This window comes from Salmo salar, chromosome ssa22 (genome assembly GCF_905237065.1).
Source record: "Salmo salar chromosome ssa22, Ssal_v3.1, whole genome shotgun sequence".
In the NCBI taxonomy this organism is placed as follows: Eukaryota; Metazoa; Chordata; class Actinopteri; order Salmoniformes; family Salmonidae; genus Salmo; species Salmo salar.
The window spans coordinates 41,756,137-41,776,175 of NC_059463.1; the positions used below are offsets into that span (position 1 = coordinate 41,756,137).

The following is a 20,039-nucleotide window of genomic DNA, read 5'->3' on the forward strand; positions in this document are numbered from 1 at the left end:
TAGCCCGTCATTGTAAATAAGAATAAGAATGGGTTCTTAACTGACTTGCCTAGTTAAATAAAGGTTACACACAACCATTTTGCTAACCTGCTAGGTTAATTATCCTAACCTGCTGCGTACGATATCCCAACCCTCTACGAAAATGTCACTTCGATATTGAAGTGGCGTGAAAAGAGTTTCCCGTTACTAGATACAGACGGGATGAAAAAACATACTGGATGGAGGTTTCTGCCGATCATAGACGAATGCGTCCAATAATCGAGAAGAAAAACTCAAGTGTATTTACTGTCTTCGGAAATACCCACTGCGATTTGCTCCACCAACCGCCTTTTCTTTGAAAGGGACGTAGCTACGTAGACAACAATGGCACGTCATGCGTAAGTACTTGCGCCTTTCACAAGTTTGAAACTGAAGGATGAAATATTTATTTAAAAACTGACGCAAGGGCGCTAAATCTAAAACAAACTGTGAATAAAATATGAAAAAATATATGCAGCTGCAAAATCAGAAGTTTGTGATACACGCACGAAAGGTTCGAATGTACATTTAATTCTAAAAAAAACTGCTAACGTTAGCAAGACATGATGATGGGTAGCTAGTTAGCTTGGGAGCTAGCTAGCTACGCAGTTATTTGCAGTGGGAAATATCTGACAAGCTAGCATGATGATTGGTAGCTAGTTAGTTACGAGCATCAGCTGATCTGATTATAGTGTTATGTTAGGACGTTTAGTTTATGTAATTAAATTGTTTCATTTCAACTGGTTGCCTGCTGTGCTTAACATTGTATTATTTTTGGGGCGTTTTTCTGCCGCCGACTACTATAGCTAGCTATATTTTGCCTACTGGCTAACTAACGACGTTGAGTGACTAAGTTAGCTGTGCTAGCAGGGCAAGTTAAACTAGGCCGGAGCATCCTTGGCACCTCTTTGTCAGGGTACCCATGGTAAGCTCTGTTTTTCTTCCAGAATGGCGCCTCGCGTACAGCTTGAGAAAGCAGCCTGGCGCTGGGTCGAGTCTGTGAGACCGGAGGACATACACCGGGAACATATTGAGATAGCTTACCGAATCTGTGTACCGCCGTGCAAGAGGGGAGCATGCAGGTAAATGGGCACACATAGCTAACAATTTCTTCAATTCCCATACTTAAAACTTGTCGTTTATGTCATATTCACTGCTATAATGTTGCCAGATCGCTAAGAGTGAGTTGTGTTGCATAACTATCTTATTTTGTCTGCAATTTGATTATCATGTAGCTAGCTAGTCACTCAGCTGAATGTCATGTGCAGTCACAATATGAGATATCAGCTATGGAAAGATGGGTGAAACACTTAATGACTCGTTTCCTCTCCTCTAGTATTTTGATATTCACATTACAGAACGGCATCTGCTTCCTAATGCTTGATGTTATTCTCAAGTTTCAATGCCTGAAGCAACTGTCTCTATTTGCTTAAAAAATGTGTGAAAGAGATTATTAGGATATTGACATCTCTCCCCCTGACTTTGCTTATAAAGGAGGAATTGTAAAGGGAACCCAAATTGTCTTGTCGGTATTGGGGAACATGCCTGGTTGGGAGAGATCAACGAAAACAGCTTCCACAACATTGATGATCCAAATTCAGAGCGCCGGGACAAGGTAGGCCTAAATCCACAACATTCATCATGAACACAGATTTACACCTGCAAGGAGGTGCTCCTGCCTGTTTTTAAATCCACATTACTTGGGTCCACTTCAAGTTAAATTGTCTGCCTTTCATCTGCACTGATTTGAAAACACTGGATGAATTAGAGATACAGTTGCTTGAACTTGTCCATCTCTCTCTTACTCACTCCCCTCCTCCCGCCTTTCTCTATCCCCTCTCATTCTCGCCCTCCCCCTTTCTCAGAACACGTTTGTGGGTCTGACGAACCTGGGCGCCACATGTTACGTCAACACCTTCCTGCAGGTGTGGTTCCACAACCTGGAGCTGCGCAGGACACTGTACCTGTGTCAGAATGCCCGGGCAGAGGAGCACAACATGGACTCAGGTGTGCTAGCCCTTGGAGATGAGCCCAGATTGTAGGGATGTAACAATTTACCGATGCGCATCGGTCCACGGTTCATATGTTTAAAATATAAGTGCATCGGCCTTTGGGAGCCCAAACGGATTACTTTCTCTCAACCTTCCAAAAAACCCAAATATTTTGTGACAACTACATCCTGTCCTTCAGTGTCTAACTAAGCATGTAATTGGCGGCAGGTAGCCTCAAGATTAGATTGTTGGCCCAGTAACTAAAAGGTTGCTGGTTCAAATACCGGCGTCGACAAGGTAAACTGTCACGGTGCCCTTGAGCAAGGCACGGGGAGTTGGCACATGTAACACATTAGCATTACACACTTGTGTGTCACAGGAGAAATATAAGCACCCTCCAAATAATGACTATTGGGTTGACAGTCATTGATTTAATATTGCATACCGAACAACCCCAGGCAATATCAGTAGCCTAGTGAAACTGCGGTGTGCAGCTTGACCAACGAGAACTAGGTCAATTCCTGATCTGGCACATCTGTTTGTGCCATTTTGTCAAATGTGCTGAAAATGGTGTTTTACCTGAATAAAAGTAGCCTAAGCTCCTGCCGGAGACACAACTCATCTGGTTATACATGCTGGTTATACATTCAGGTTCACCATCAGCAATGGTTTTGGTAGTTTTACTTGAAACAATAAATATATATATATATATACACACACACACACACAGACTACCGTTCAAAAGTTTGGGGTCACTTAAGAATGTCCTTGTTTTTGAAAGAAAAGCATATTTTTTTGTCCATTTTAAAATAACATCAAATTGATCAGAAATACAGTGTAGACATTGTGAATGTTGTAAATGACTATTGTAGCCGGAAACTGCTTTAGAAAAAAAAAAAAAATGGAATATCTACAAAAGCTTACAGAGGCCCATTATCAGCAACCATCACTCCTGTGTTCCAATGGCACGTTGTTAGCTAATCCAAGTTTATAATTTTAAAAGGCTAATTGATCATTAGAAAACCCTTTTTGCAATTATGTTAGCAGAGCAGAAAACTGTTGTTCTGATTAAAGAAGGAATAAAACTGGCCTTTAGACTAGTTGAGTATCTGGAGCATCAGCATTTGTGGGTTTGATTACAGGCTCAAAATGGCCAGAAACAAAGAACTTTCTTCTGAAACTCGTCAGTCTATTCTTGTTCTGAGAAATGAAGGCTATCCCGTGCGAGAAATTGCCAAAAAACTGAAGCTCTCGTACAATGCTGTGTACTACTCCCTTCACAGAACAGCGCGAACTGGCTTTAACCAGAATATAAAGAGGAGTGGGAGGCCACGGTGCACAACTGAGCAAGAGGACAAGTACATTAGTGTCTAGTTTGAGAAACAGATGCCTCACAAGTCCTCAACTGGCAGCTTCATTAAATAGTAACCGCAAAACACCAGTCTCAACGTCAACAGTGAAGAGGCAACTCCGGGATGCTGGCCTTCTAGGCAGAGTTGCAAAGAAAAAGCCTTATCTCAGACTGACCAATAAAAAGAAAATATTAAGATGGGGAAAAGAACACAGACACTGGACAGAGGTAGATTGGAAAAAAAAGTGTTATGGACAGACGAATCTAAGTTTGAGGTGTTCGGATCACAAAGAAGAACATTGCTGGAGGAGTGCTTGACACCATCTGTCAAGCACGGTGGAGGCAATGTGATGGTCTGGGGGTGCTTTGGCGGTGGTAAAGTGGGAGATTTGTAAAAGGGATCTTGAAGAAGGAAGGCTATCACTCCATTTTGCAACATTGCCATACCCTGTGGATGGCGCTTAATTGGAGCCAATTTCCTCCTACAACAGGACAATGACCCAAAGCACACCTCCAAACTATGCAAGAACTATTTAGGGAAGAAGCAATCAGCTGGTATTCTGTCTATAATGGAGTGGCAGGCACAGTCACCGGATCTCAACCCTATTGAGCTGTTGTGGGAGCAGCTTGACCGTATGGTACGTAAGAAGTGCCCATCAAGCCAATCCAACTTGTGGGAGGTTCTTCAGGAAGCATGGGGTGAGATCTCTTCAGATTACCTCAACAAATTGACAACTAGAATGCCAAAGGTCTGCAAGGCTGTAATTGCTGCAAATGGAGGATTCTTTGACGAAAGCAAAGTTTGAAGGACACAATTATTATTTCAATTAAAAATCATTATTTATAACCTTGTCAACGTCTTGATTATATTTCCTATTCATTTAGCAACTAATTTCATGTATGTTTTCATGGAAATGTCCTTGTTTTCCAAGTGACCCCAAACTTTTGAACTTGTGTGTTAGATAGATATATATATCTATCTATCAAATATGAGAGAGTAATTTGATATACAGGGTGAGGTTGATTAATTTCTTATTTTCATTGGCTATGTCATAGCAATTTTTTTACAGGTAGATATTGATACATTACTAGCTCTAACACAAAAATGACAAGGGGGGGACAAAAAACAAACATTGCCCCCCAACTGATAGTGGGGTGGCTGAACTTCTAGGGACAGCAGGTAGCCTAGTGGTTAGAGCGTTGGGTCAGTAATGGAAAGGTTTCCCAGTTTCCCTTATGGCTCAGCTCAGGTGCCTACATACATCATTTACACACACACACCGAAGTCAGCTCAAACAGATGCTGCTCAGAGAGGCCCAGCTCATTAGCAGCAGATTTTAATTTACAATGGAAAATGAATGTGTTTATGCAACAAATGTTAGTGTCCATCGAACCAAATCACATCAATTTGTTCCTCTAATCAAACTGGATCACACAGAATAGTTTCAAACTTAAACATATTGTTCCTGTATTGTATCGACGCCCATGTATCTAATGAATCATCTTGAAAAGGTAAACCCAAATTGAAGTCCTTACACCATTGTCCCTTTCTCAGACTACGAGCCTCGCAGCATATGTGAACACCTGCAGTACCTGTTTGCGCTGCTTCAGAACAGCAACAGAAGGTACATTGACCCCTCGGGGCTGGTCAAGGCGCTAGGGCTGGACACAGGACAACAGCAGGTAGTCATCTTTTTACATGCTCAGGAAAGTCTGAAGAGTTAACAATGTTTTGGAGAAGCTTAGTTATTTTTTATAGTGTGTATAGGAAGAAAAATAAGAATACAATTAAAATGTAAACTATTTTTATTTTACTCATCGTCATCTCTATCTCTTGCCTTTCTTTCACATTCAGGACGCTCAAGAGTTCTCTAAGCTCTTCCTTTCGCTATTGGAGGACACATTATCCAAACAGAAGAACCCAAACCTGCAGAATGTCATTCAGCTGCAATTCTGTGGACAGATGTCTTACGTCACTGTGTAAGCCAGCACTACATTCACCCGTCAACTTTAATCAGACTTAAGTAACATTGGGCTCCCGAGTGATGCAGCGGTCTAAGGCACTGCGTCTCAGTGCTAGAGGCTTCACTACAGACAACCTGGTTAGAATCCAGGCTGTATCACAAACGGCCGTGATTGGAAGTCCCATAGGGCGGCGCTCAATTGGTCCAGCGTCGTCCGGGTTTGGCCAGGGTAGGCCGTCTTTGTAAATAAGAATTTGTTCTTAACTGACTTGCCTTAGTTAAATAAAAAAATTAATAAAAACCATCTAACAACCCAGTGGTAGTTTTATTTGTACGAATTTGGAATCTTCAGGTTGCCATGAGAGATGTCCTTTTTTGCTTTATGGGTGGTTTTATAAAGTCAAGCGTCTTTACTATTTTGTGCTTTCACAGTGGTGGTGCCAGTCAGAAATACAACAGGATTTTTTGTCTTTTATTGACATCATAAAGACAGATTTAACTGGGCGGTTCATGTCAGGTTGGTCACTAGGGATGTTTACTAGAGGTTTGGCTTTATGGCTGCTAAGGTTATGCTTTTATCCGGGCCAAGCTTTTGCCATTTATGATTTTGGATCAAGATAAAAACGTTTCTCCTACTAGTACCTAGGTTTTAGTTGCCTTAACTCAACCCAGACTTCTACACAACACCTTTTCAAACTTCCTTAGAAATGGCAATAACAGATGCAGACTCTTGAGTGTCTTAGTCTGTGGGTTTATGACAGGTGTAACCAGTGTGGCCGCGCTTCTCCCCTGCCGTCCCGATACTACGAACTGGAGCTCAACATCCAGGGCCACAAGAACCTTACAGAATGTGTCACAGAGTTTCTCAAGGTAACCTTGCATTCTGACATCACATTAGTCATGAAGATGATGATGCATCATGTTGTTCTTTAAGGCGATTATGCATTATGACAGCATATAGTTCATTAGTTTAACTAATGCATTTTGATGACACATCAAGTTCTGAGTTCAAAAGTTAATCATGCGTAATGATGTCAGTGTTCCCCAAGGTATTAATGCGTTATGCCATCGGTTCCCCAAGGTATTAATGCGTTATGCCATCGGTTCCCCAAGGTATTAATGCGTTATGCCATCGGTTCCCCAAGGTATTAATGCGTTATGCCATCGGTTCCCCAAGGTATTATGCGTTATGCCATCGGTTCCCCAAGAATCGTTATGCCATCGGTTCCCCAAGGTATTAATGCGTTATGCCATCGGTTCCCCAAGGTATTAATGCGTTATGCCATCGGTTCCCCAAGGTATTAATGCGTTATGCCATCGGTTCCCCAAGGTATTAATGCGTTATGCCATCGGTTCCCCAAGGTATTAATGCGTTATGCCATCGGTTCCCCAAGGTATTAATGCGTTATGACATCGGGTCCCCAAGGTATTAATGCGTTATGACATCGGGTCCCCAAGGTATTAATGCGTTATGACATCGGTTCCCCAAGGTATTAATGCGTTATGACATCGGTTCCCCAAGGTATTAATGCGTTATGACATCGGTTCCCCAAGGTATTAATGCGTTATGACATCGGTTCCCCAAGGTATTAATGCGTTATGACATCGGTTCCCCAAGGTATTAATGCGTTATGACATCGGTTCCCCAAGGTATTAATGCGTTATGCCATCGGTTCCCCAAGGTATTAATGCGTTATGACATCGGTTCCCCAAGGTATTAATGCGTTATGACATCAGGGTTATTTTCCCTAGGTAATTAATTGTGGTGTAACAGACTGACTGAGTTTTAAAATAACATTTGTGAGTAGTTGGGTTGAACAGTTCAGAGTAAAATAATAATGTTTGACCTAGTGTTGACCCTGTGATCGCTCCCTGCAGGAGGAGAAGCTGGACGGTGACAACCGCTACTTCTGTGAGAGCTGCCAGAGCAAACAGAATGCCACCCGACGCATCAAACTGCACAGCCTCCCACGCGTACTAAACCTGCAGCTCATGCGTTTTGTCTTCGACAGGTCAGTTTGATTCATTCAGTCTGTTGTTTTGTAGAAGGGTCTCTAGTCTACCATCCCTCAGCCCACAACTCAAAACGTACATACCTTCACTAGTAGTGGCCATATGCAGTATCACTAAGGGTCAATGCAACAACTCTAACTCGGTACTGTTGCTGAATGTTTTCTGTCTTCTGATTCCCAGACAAACGGGTCACAAGAAGAAGCTCAACACCTTCATCAGTTTTCCAGAGCAGCTGGACATGGGCCCGTTTCTGGAGGGAAAAGGTATCGCCAGCCTTGCAATGGCTCAACACTGTCCTCATTCTATACATGTGGCCGAATATTTAATGATACAGATACAGTAGGGGGGAAAGTATCTGATCCCCTGCTGATTTTGTACGTTTGCCCACTGACAAAGAAAGGATCAGTCTATAATTTTAATGGTAGGTTTATTTGAACAGTGAGAGACAGAATAACAACACAAATATCCAGAAAAACGCATGTCAGAAATGTTATAAATTGATTAGCATTTTAATGAGGGAAATAAGTATTTGAACCCCTCTCAATCAGAAAGATTTCTGGCTCCCAGGTGTCTTTTATACAGGTAACGAGCTGAGATTAGAAGCACACTCTTAAAGGGAGTGCTCCTAACCGCAGCTTGTTACCTGTAAAAAAGACACCTGTCCACAGAAGCAATCAATCAATCAGATTCCAAACTCTCCACCATGGCCAAGACCAAAGAGCTCTCCAAGGATGTCAGGGACAAGATTGTAGACCTACACAAGGCTGGAATGGGCTACAAGACCATCGGCAAGCAGCTTGGTGAGAAGGTGACAACAGTTGGTGCGATTATTCGCAAATGGAAGAAACACAAAAGAACTGTCAATATCCGTCGGCCTGGGGCGCCATGCAAGATCTCACCTCGTGGAGTTGCAATGATCATGAGAACGGTGAGGAATCAGCCCAGAACTACACGGAAGGATCTTGTCAATGATCTCAAGGCAGCAGGGACCATAGTCACCAACAAAACAATTGGTAACACACTACGCCGTGAATGACTGAAATCCTGCAGCACCTGCAAGGACCCCCTACTCAAGAATACATATACATGTCCGTCTGAAGTTTGCCAATGAACATCTGAATGATTCAGAGGACAACTGGTGAAACTGTTGTGGTCAGATGAGACCAAAATGGAGCTCTTTGACATCAACTCAACTCGCCGTGTTTGGAGGAGGAGGAATGCTGCCTATGACCCCAAGAACACCATCTCCACCGTCAAACATGGAGGTGGAAACATTATGCTTTGGGGGTGTTTTTCTGCTTAGGGGACAGGACAACTTCACCGCATCAAAGGGATGATGGACGGGGCCATGTACCGTCAAATCTTGGGTGAGAACCTCCTTCCCTCAGCCAGGGCATTGAAAATGGGTTGTGGATGGGTATTCCAGCATGACAATGACCCAAAACACACGGCCAAGGCAACAAAGGAGTGGCTCAAGAAGAAGCACATTAAGGTCCTGGAGTGGCCTAGCCAGTCTCCAGACCTTAATCCCATAGAAAATCTGAGGAGGGAGCTGAAGGTTCGAGTTGCCAAACGTCAGCCTCAACCTTAATGACTTGGAGAAGATCTGCAAAGAGGAGTGGGACAGAATCCCTCCTGAGATGTGTGCAAACCTGGTGGCCAACTACAAGAAACGTCTGACCTCTGATTGCCAACAAGGGTTTTGCCACCAAGTACTAAGTCATGTTTTGCAGAGGGGTCAAATACTTATTTCCCTCATTAAAACGCAAATCAATTTATAACATTTGTGACATGCGTTTTTCCGGATTTTTTGTTGTTATTCTGTCTCTCACTGTTCAAATAAACCTACTATTAAAATTTTAGACTGATCCTTTCTTTGTAAGTGGGCAAACGTACAAAATCAGCAGGAGATCAAATACTTTTTTCCCCCACTGTACATGACCAAAGTTCTGTGACAATGGTATGATAAAAGCTGCCCCTTTACTATACATTATGACATATAGACACACACAATCCATGCTGTGTGTTTGTTTTGGGTCTCTTTGGGTGGCATCCCCAGAAGATGAGAAGTGTGTGTACGAGCTGAGTGCGGTCCTGATCCACCGCGGGGTCAGCGCTTACTCGGGTCACTACATCGCACACGTGCGAGACGCCCGCACCAGCGACTGGTACAAGTTCAACGACGAGGACATTGAGAAGATGGAGGGCAAGAAGCTACAGCTGGGCATCGAGGAGGACATCGGTGAGCCTCCCTGCTCCTTTCTGCATTAGTCCTCTTGTGCCCCCTTAACCTCTTCTCCCCTCTTCTCCCCTGAATTGTAGCTGTATTGTTTTGTAACACAGCTTGGTTAAAAACTGACTTTTGTTTGGTGGTAAAATTCCCACACCCACTCCCTTAATAAAACCAATATTTATTTAAAGTGCATCTAAAATCGTAACACTAAACAGTAAGACAACAAATGTAGGAGATAAAATAAAAACAAGACGGGAAGAATAAAGGAACTTACCGCTCTTCAACATGGCTTCTTATACCTGTTCTCTGCGGCTGTTCTGCTCTTTCTCCAGCCGAGACGGTGAAGTCTCAGACCCGTAAGCCCAAGTGCAGTAAAGGATACCACTGCTCCAGGAACGCCTACATGCTGGTGTACAAGTGCCATAGAGAGGAGGACACTGACCCCATGGAGACCAACGTTGACGTGCCAGGTGAGGATCTAACTACTGGACTGCACCTGGTGATGACTGTAGTTCAATACATTATGTACAAGTTAACAACTGAGCTAGCTGGATAGCTCCAGTGTGTACAGCCCTTTGACATACTTTATTAAAATAATCAACCAAAGTTACCACCCCAGGGGAAAAATAGGTAAGAAGAAATGTGTAGGCGGTTAAAGCTATTCCCCGGTAAGACTTGTATAGTTGTATATTCCCTGCAACTGAAGTCAGCTAGATATGCATGGTACTCTACCTGTTGCTGCAGATGTGAGGTGGTTAGAATGTTGTTTGTATGACCTTTGAACCCAGCAACGGTAGCTGTGATATCAGTGGGAGCCCTCTGTCTGTGCCAGGCTTTCTGCAGAGGCTGGTGGACCGAGACAACAGGAAGTTTGAGGAGTGGTGCCTGGAGATGGCCGACATGCGCAAGCAGAGCGTCGACAAGGGCAAGGCCAAGCACGAAGAGGTGAAGGAACTCTACGAGCTTTTACCTGCGGAAGACGGTCGGTAAAAACATCCCCTTACCCCAGCTACCACAATATTGCAATATGAAAGTAGTTCTTTGTTCATGATGTTGTATAATGTATTATAACTAGGACTGTTAAACGATTAAAATAATTAATCGAGTTGATGGCATTAGTTATTGCAATTTTTGAATGTGCTCAAATTTGTCCCTAAAAGATTTTTCCATTTTAAAAAGCAGTGCATTGAGTTACAGGCATACTATGTTTTGATTTGTAAGGGACGGAAACACAAAAGCATCTACATCCGAATGTTTTCATAGCATTTTCCCCTTAAACACAAGTCACTGTAACATACAGCTATTTATGCTCCATATGTTTAAGTAGGCCTACTCTCGTCAATGTTCTTGAAGCTTAACACTTATGCACAACACAACGCTTTAAGTACTGTTACTGCTGCAGGCATTCTAAATGAGTGACTACAGGAAAAACCTGGCTCTATGGATACAAAGAGCTTTTACATTTGTCCAACAATCTTCTGAAAACACTGTAACCATCTGTACGGTTCAGGGCTCTGTTTCCCAAAAGCATCTCAAGGCTAATGAGTTCATTGTGAGAACCTTCGTAGGAGCCTTGTTAAATCTCCCAGCTGTTTCCCTAAACCCTCATTATTAACGTTGCACTTGAAAACGCTCGTAATCTAACGCCTGCCTCAGACCACTCGTACAACTGCTAAGTGCCTCGTTGGATGCTTTTTGCCCTCCCGCGTCACTTTATACACAGAAAATCTACTATAAACATAGAATCCCATGGTTTAACTGTCTCTCTGTGACTGTGATAACTTCAGAACATAGTTGACTACAAATATAAAGTTGCCAATGTCTACAATTGATACAAACAAGCGACGTATAAAAATACGCGTCAAATTAAAACCGAGATGACGGCATTAAAATATAAACAGTAGACTATAGGCCTATTTCATTCATATTAAAATAAATGAAATGTTCAATCTATCGAGTTATATTTTGCTACCTGTAGGCAACTCTGTAATTTGTCTCATTATATATCATGATGTATTGCCTAACGTGCGCGATGTTGTACCAAATCTGTGATTTTTGTGCATTTTTATTAGGTATCCTAAGCAATTTGAATAAGCCACCTCAATATTTGCAGCCTCAGTTGGTAATATCTCCCAAGGAGCTGATCCATCGTCAGTTTTGTGAAATAATTCTAATGTTAAGGTAATATCTGAATGGATATAGCTGATCTGTAGTCAGTATTGTGAAATAATTCTAATGTTAAGGTAATATCTGAATGGATATAGCTGATCCAAGAGCAGCACTCCCTTTCTATCCTGTCAATATCGACACATGCTCCAACGACGCACTTAGCGACTGTTCTCTGTGCATGGCGTTTTGGGGAACGCAGATCTTCGGCCATTGTAGGAAAGATGCATCATTAAAACACCCCTAAGCCTAAGTTGCATCACTATCGGGGAAACTGGGCCCAGATAACTTTAAGTAGCCTATTCCTTCTCAGTTCTTCCTGTGCCATCCAATTTTGTGGTCAAGTTATCAGGTTGCTAGCTAGAGGCACACGGTCTTCAGCGATGTAAAGGCACAAGCATTGGCTGTAGTTGTGTTCTGCGCTTTAAAAGGGTCAGTGCGGAAAAGAAATGGAGTCGCAATTAACGGCGTCAGAAATAATTTGCGGAGATAATTTTGACAGCCCTAATTATACCACATCCCTGGTATGCTATGCAGGTGCATTAACAGTAGCTATGCTTACTTTGTAAATAAACAAAGGCACACAAGAATATAGCTCTGATGTATTTACAATAAATGTTGTACGAGTGCAATATACTGTGTGTTGCCCCTTTTCTTTACACAGAGTTCTTTTGCCCAGCACTGAAGTTCAACTAAGATGTCCATCTTAGAAGGTTGAGGTCTGGGTAGAGTGTTTCATGTTTGTGTGTTTGTTCCAGGCCAGCAGTATGAGTTTGTGCCTCTGGAGTGGTTGAAGAAATGGCTGGACGACTCGACGGTCACTAAAGAAATCGACAATGGCAACTTCCTGTGTTCTCACGGTAAACTTCACCCAGACAAGGTGGGGGAGGCCAAGAGGATCTCCGTTAAAGCAGCAGAGCTTCTCTTTGACAGATATGGCGGAGGACCCAGACTAGATGGTAAAAGACATTGCTGATATTTACATTTTAGTCATTTAGCAGACGCTCTTATCCAGAGCGACTTACAGTAGTGAATGCATACATTTCATTTCATGCATTTAAAAAAAAAAAATGTGTACGCATGGATAGTCTCTTTTTTTTTTGTATGCATGGATAGTCTCAGCTCCTCTCTGTGACCTCTGACCTCGTGTGTGTGTGTGTGTGTGTGTGTGTGTGTGTGACCCTGTGTCCAGGGTCAACTCTCTGTGAGGAATGTGTGGGCCAGAGATGCAGGGTGCTGCGGCTAAAGAACCAGCTGGCCGAGGACTACAAAGAAGTCACCAACCTTGTCAAGGGCCCGCCCAAAAGGTAACCACTCACTCACACAGTGTTCGTAAAACAGTCCTCGCGGTGCAGAAAGTTAGACAAAATAACTGTATCTTTTTTTATTGATCCAGACATGTTTGTAGTACTGCAGCTAGCGATTGCAGTTTGCGCAATGTGTGTATGTTCTAATATCTCACCCCTATCTGACAGTGATGAGGGCTACTGGGTGGGCAAGACGTCTCTTCGGAGCTGGAGACAGCTGGCCTTGGAGCAGCTGGATGAGGACGAGGAGGAGACCAAACACATCGACGGCAAAAGCAACGGAGAGGGACCAGCGATCACTGCTACAAAAGGTACACAAACCAGCAGAGGTCAGAGTACAACTTGGAAAACTACTTGTCACAATGACATGTAGAGTAGTTAACTACAATATTATTAGTCATGTCAGAAATAACATGTATTCACCTCCTTTGTGCGGAGATCATGATTGATTAGATTGGTTATTGCTGTCTGGTTCTTTATCAGTGTGGCCCAGTATTGTTTGACTATTGCTGTCTGATTCCAGAGTACGGCCCAGAGAACCAGGATGAAGACGAGGAGGAGATGAAGACCTTCAACGAGGACATCCTCTGTCGGCATGGTGGTCTGAGTATCCTGGAGAGCGAGAGGCGGCTGGTGACGGAGGAGGTGTGGTCCAAACTGAGGGTGTATTTCCCCAGAGCCCCCCAGTTCACCCAGCTACAGGAGCCCTGTCAGCAGTGCCTGGTAAGAAGGGATGGACCGAGGTGGTGGGAGGGATAGAGATACTGTTGTCTCTCTCCCTACTCCTCTCAAGCCTTGTGAATGGAAAAACCAAATTGAGCTGGTCACATTCCTATTAGCTGTGTGGTATCCCTGTGGGTTTTCCTGTAGAGGCTGGAGCGTGAGGGGAAAGAGAATGAGGCTCTGAACAGGATGATGGCGTCAGAACAAAAGAGCTCCCTCCTCAACCTGTTCCAGGAGAAGAACAGACCCACACTCACCAAGTGGCCGCAGGTAATAACTGTCAGTGCACAGGTAATAACAATACCGACTGTCATTTTTGGTTAGTGGACATTTACAAGTGAATATGAACGAGACATTGTGCAAATGAACAAAGTTTTGACGCATGCTTGTCTGAAGGAAGAACAGTCCTGGCTCTGGAGCAGCATGTGTACACGCTGTGTCTGTGGAGTCGCTAGGGTAACTGGTCTGCCTGCTCTGCTCAGAGAATGGGTGGGGGGAGCAGATGGGCCGAGAATGGAGAGGAGAAAAACGCAAGGAAATCAAGATGGTTTGGCAGCGGTACAGATTTCTCAAACACAGCAGAAAGCTAATGCTGTGATGTCCGTCTCATTCATTCAGCCACTTAGTGGCAAGAAAGTATGTGAACCCTTTGGAAATACCTGGATTTCTGTATAAATTGGTCAAACAATTTGATCTGATCTTCATCTAGGTCACAACAATAGACAGTCTGCTTAAACTAATAACACACAAACAATTATACGTGTTCATGTCTTTATTGTACACACCATGTAAACATTCACAGTGCAGGGTGGAAAAGTATATGAACCCTTGGATTTAATAACTGGTTGGCCCTCCTTTGTCAGCAATAACCTCAACCAAATGTTTTCTGTAGTTGCGGATCAGACCTGCACAACGGTCAGGAGGAATTTTGGACCATTCCTCTTTACAAAACTGTTTCAGTTCAGCAATATTCTTGGGATGTCTGGTGTGAACTGCTCTCTTGAGGTCATGCCACAGAATCTCAATTGGGTTGAGGTCACTCCAGAAGATGTATTTTCTTTTGTTGAAGCCATTCTGTTGATGATTTACTTCTTCTATGATTTTGGTCGTTGTCCTTTGCATCACCCAACTTCTGTTGAGCTTCAATTGGCGGACAGATAGTTTCATCTGTCCAGAGAATATTTTGCCAGTAGCGCTGTGGAACATCCAGGTTCACTTTTGCAAACTTCAGACATGCAGCCATGTTTTTTTGGGACAGCAGTTGCTTCTTCTGTGGTGTCCTCCCATGAACACCATTCTTGTTTAGTGTTTTACGTATCATAGACTCGTCAACAGAGATGTTATCATGTTCCAGAGATTTCTGTAAGTCTTTAGCTGACATTCTAGGATTTTTCTTAACCTCATTGAGCATTCTGCGCTGTGCTCTTGCCGTCATCTTTGCTGGACGGCCACTCCTTGGGAGAATAGCAACAGTGCTGAACTTTCTCCATTTATAGACAATTTGTCTTACCGTGGACTGATGAACATCAAGGCTTTTAGAGATACTTTTGTAACCCTTTCCAGCTTTATGCAAGTCAACAATTATTAATGGTTCACATCAGGCATTGCTTTTTGTAATAGCAAACTCACATTTTGTGAGTTTTTTGTTTTTATAGGGCAAGGCAGCTCTTACCAACATCTCAATGATAGGACTCCAGGTTAGCTGATTCCTGACTCCAATTAGCTTTTGGAGAAGTCATTAGACTAGGGGTTCACATACTTTTTCCAACCTACGCTGTAAATGTTTAAATTATGTATTCAATATACAGACCTGCCAACAAAATGCGTGCATGTTGGCAGGTCTGTATATTGAATACATAATTTAAACATTCACAGCGTAGGTTGGGAAAAGTATGTGAACCCCTAGGCTAATGACTTCTCCAAAAGCTAATATATATATATTTTAATAAAAAATAAATCCGCTGAGTAAATCTAACATCCCGATTCTCGAGCTGCAACACACAGACATGTACGGAGTTTGTGTCATGGAGATGAATTATTGGACGTAGCTACCCGTGTCTGCCCCTCCTGTTGTGATGCTGAGTTTGCTGACTGTCGGCTGTACGTAAACACATGATGGGACAAATCCCTTTTCCACTCCGTGTGTTGTGGAAAGGTAAACGCTAATTGTCAAGCTAACGTTAGCGAACATAAGATGGACATTGAGTGGGCTCTAAAGTGCCAGCACTTCACTCGCATTAGCTAGTGAAAGAAATGAAATGCAAATACGAAAAATAAATGGTTGCGGGCCGGGCGCAGTGCATGCTGACACGGTCGCAAGGCTCTTGACCTTGAGCTGCAGCGATGACACAAGACTAACTACCAATTGGACACCATGAAAAAGGGGTAAAAAAACAAGTAGTACAATTATTCAAATGGATGGAAAAACTTCAAAAAAATGGTTACGTTGTTGCCCATCCTGTGGCTTTTTCCAAATACCCCGGTATACTGCCCAAGCCTACTGGACAATACGTTAGTACACGTGTAATAACACAGGTTATTACATGAGGAATTACAGTAAGTACACTGGTAATAAGAGGTATTAACAGTTTGTACACTTGATAGATATCTTATTGGCTGAACTGAAGATATTTGTTGATGACATGTTGACATACTGATGAATCCAATCTTTGTTTTAGGAGACGGACATTCTCTACATAGTTCCTCTGTTTTTTGTGGACGAGTGGAGAAAGTTCATCAGGTAAGTCCAGTCCGAATCCTACTCTTTGTTTTTTGAATGCTTCACCATTCAAACAGCCCAAGAAGACATGACTTCTCTCGTCCACTCCCTCCCTCTCTGTAGGAGGCCCACTAAGACCACCCCAGTGTCTAGCGTGGGGAACAGTTTGCTCCTTTGTCCCCATGGAGGCTTCATGTTCACCCATGACTCCATGTTGATGGGAGACGCCCAACAGTGAGTGACTTCACTGACCTCTATCTGACCCCTCTCGACCCATGTTGTTGTTTTCGTGTTCTATACAGCACTGCTCTGGTCTTTATCATCCATCCCTCCTGGTCTCATGTTGTGTGCTGTTCCCTCTGCACAGTATAGCTCTTCTCTGGCCCGGTGAATGGGAGGTGATCAGCAGACACTTCCTGGTTGATCAGCCAATCTCCATCTGCCGGATCAGTCAGGCCACACCCAACGGCTCCAGTGTGGAGTACACCACCCAGCCTGGTGAGATTCAAGTCCTTATGATTTCCCTCCACTGTGACTTAATGCTGTTATTCTGTTATGTTTCTTTGAGAACTGTGCAGAGGGACTGTTTGACTGTGTTTGTGTTCTGTGTCCAGAGCTTTGTAGGGACTGCAGAGAAGGTTTCATCTTCCAGCAACAGAGGGACATGAGAGAGTACGCACAAGCCACAGTCTACGTCCGCAAGGTCATAGACGACAAGAGGGTGAGTGTCTTTCTCTCCCTTTCCCCTCTTTCTCTGTTTAGTAAATGTGTCTGTCAGAGTGTAATATGCAAATAGTATGAATCTCCAGAGAAGAATACAACTGCCTTCCTATTTAGATAATGGAGGCAGCTCCTGAGGTGAATGTGAGTGGGTCGGAGGCAGAGGATGAGAGGGAGGAGCCTGTTGCTAAGGTGGACGGAGAGCAAGACCCTGACTTTAGCCAGGTAGGACACAAACCCCTCACCTCGGTTTCACTTTTATTGCTTATAAGTCTCTAAGAATTGAATGTTTGAGTAAAGGTTTTGTGAACTAAGCCATTTACCAATAATGTAGAAGTTAGAAGTGCTGAGAGGATGGTTGACATGGATATTGCCCGATGTTCCCCTTGCTTCCTGGTCACATGTCTGTCCAGATAGAGGACGGGGCGAAGCGTCAGAGGCTGAGTGACGGCACCATCGGTGCTGCCGCAAGTCCGGCCCCCATGGCCAGTGGCGGCAAATCGGGTATCAGGAGGAGCACAAGGCACAGGAAGCTCCGGGGAGAGAGAGCACTCATCGTCTCAGCCAATCAGACGCTCAAGGAGCTCAAAATACAAGTGAGGGGTTCACCAGTGTTGCCATCGATGAAGGCTTGAATAACCATAATGCATCATCCTTGCTTTTGCTCAACACTGAATCTAAGGATTCCTGATCCCTAACTCTGGTGTGTGTTAATGGTTCTCTCTTAGATCATGCATGCCTTCTCTGTGGCCCCGTTTGATCAGAATCTGTCGATCGATGGTCGGTGTCTAACGGACGACTCTGCCACCCTCGGCAGCCTAGGAGTCATCCCAGAGAGCGTCATCTGTCTGAAGGTACGTACTGCATTTATATTACATTCCATTATGAACTTGAATTTAAAATCAAATCAAATTGAAAGGGGTAAAGACTAGTATCTAATATGAAAGTGAACATGTCATTACCGGAGACGAGCAGCAAAGGGTTTGAAGTTGCTTATTCCTGAATCTGCGTTTTTGTCTTTTTTTCTTTCAGGCTGATGAACCCATAGCAGATTATGCAGCATTGGATGATGTTTATCAGGGTATGTTTCTTTTCTTCTCTCGTTTTTTTTATTTCTCTTCTTTCTTTTGTATACGCTGAATCTTTTGTACACTATGAATTGCAAGATTCCATTCGCTAACAACGGTTTCTGTGTTCTTTTTTCAGTCTGTATGCCTGAAGAAGGATTTAAAGGTAAGGGTATGTTCTGATCGCAATCATGTTTGCATGAATTCGTTTTTTAACCCTGATCTGCAGTATGTGCAGCTGTTATCTTTGACATACAACAAATCAATAAAACATACTGTATGGATCCATTCAGGCACTGGGCTTCTCGGTCACTGAAGAAGACATGACAGTCTCTGCCCTCGAGGCGGACTGAAGCTGGACAACAAGAATCAAATGCTTGTAGTGTCCATAAATTGGAAAAAAGTGCTTTAATTTTGTTTTCTCTTATGTCATTTTTTAAAAAGATTTCGTTTTTGTATTTTAAGCTGTGACTGTTGCAAATCCTTTGGTTATTTCTCTGTTAAAAATGATCTGCTGGCTTTTTAATATTTAAAGACGTTTATACATTCTCTGGGACTTTGTGGTCACACTCTCTTCGCCCGGGCTGTGAGTAGAAACGTGTCATGAGAATCGAGTGGCATCTTCCAATGTGGAACCCAAACTTCTCTTCTGTCTGCTTCCGTAGACTTCTGAGAGGATCGACCCAATTGAATTTTACAAGATACATTTTTTTTGTTCAAAGGAAAATTGTGGTCTCACTGCAAATTTTCTTCAAACATTTAAAGAATGAATGAGCAACTCTTAAATATTGAACATTGTAACTGTTTGGTGGTTTAACATTAAGTACCTCAACAACAAAGTTAACAAAATACTCCCTTGCATTTAGAATAATAAAATATATGTATATTTGTTAAATGAATAAAAAACATTGCACATTTAGATTAGGTTTGTGCTGCAGTCAGAAACCGATGCAGGCCTTGATGTGAACTGTTATTTCATATGGGCAATAAAGTTGTTTTTTCTTCTACAGATTTTCTCACACACACATTGTTTTGGCTCTATTTGTGCGCTGTGTGAAGAACAAAACAACTATGGGGAGGTTTCCCCAATACAGATTAAGCCTAATCCTGTGTCCGGGAAACCGTCTCTCTGACCCGTTCTTTCATACCTCAATGCTTTGACCACTACGTTATTGATAAAGTATCGACTCTCGTTCTCTAATACACATAGTTAACCAAGTCTGGATGTATAGTGTAGTGCATCTACAAGAGAGTACGGTTGGTGTTTTCAGATTCAAAGTTTATTGGTCGTGTACACAGATTTGCATATGTTATCGCAGGTGCAGCGAAATGCTTATTTTTCTATCTCTGACAGGAATAATATTTAGCAATATAATAACCAAAAAGTATCAGAACAAGCAGTCAGAATCTGGAAAATAAATGTGTGTGTGTGTATAGACAGTTTGAACAGTATATTAATAGAAAAGGTATGTACAGCAGTAGTTATAGGATGATCCATGACTAGAATATAGTGCCTTCAGAAAGTATTCACACTTCTTGACTTTTTCCACATTTTGCTGTTAGACAGAATTTAAAATTGAATACATTGAGATATGTCACTAACCTACACAATACTCCATAATGTCAAAGTGGAATTATGTTTTTTAAATGTTTATAAATTAATCTCCGATTTGGTCCTGCTGTACATACCTACATGTACGCTACGGTCACAAGACGCAGGCCTCCTTATTGTCCCTAGAATTTCTCTTTAAATGGCAGAGATTTCTC

General features: G+C 42.8%; 1 protein-coding gene across 5 annotated transcripts; it reads left to right on the plus strand.

Moving 5' to 3' along the window:
• The first annotated feature begins 212 nt into the window (after nucleotides 1-212).
• LOC100136472 (ubiquitin carboxyl-terminal hydrolase 48) lies at nucleotides 213-19,295 on the plus strand. 5 transcript variants are annotated; one of them, XM_014167688.2, is made up of 27 exons: nucleotides 213-377; nucleotides 966-1,100; nucleotides 1,513-1,633; nucleotides 1,884-2,025; nucleotides 4,916-5,043; nucleotides 5,216-5,340; nucleotides 6,086-6,194; nucleotides 7,203-7,336; nucleotides 7,518-7,600; nucleotides 9,397-9,579; nucleotides 9,903-10,040; nucleotides 10,403-10,552; nucleotides 12,495-12,695; nucleotides 12,929-13,043; nucleotides 13,212-13,354; nucleotides 13,567-13,766; nucleotides 13,914-14,057; nucleotides 16,445-16,506; nucleotides 16,609-16,719; nucleotides 16,853-16,983; nucleotides 17,100-17,206; nucleotides 17,323-17,430; nucleotides 17,619-17,801; nucleotides 17,934-18,059; nucleotides 18,238-18,286; nucleotides 18,412-18,438; nucleotides 18,566-19,295. In XM_014167688.2, the coding sequence occupies exons 1-27, from the start codon at nucleotides 364-366 to the stop codon at nucleotides 18,586-18,588; spliced, it is 3,192 nt and encodes a 1,063-aa protein (XP_014023163.2). In that variant the 5' UTR covers nucleotides 213-363; the 3' UTR covers nucleotides 18,589-19,295. The 5 variants fall into 5 exon arrangements, with proteins under 5 accessions (XP_014023163.2, XP_014023167.2, XP_014023164.2 ...); XM_014167692.2 differs by having other exon boundaries at nucleotides 13,914-14,036; XM_014167689.2 differs by having other exon boundaries at nucleotides 9,400-9,579.
• Nucleotides 19,296-20,039: the final 744 nt, after the last annotated feature.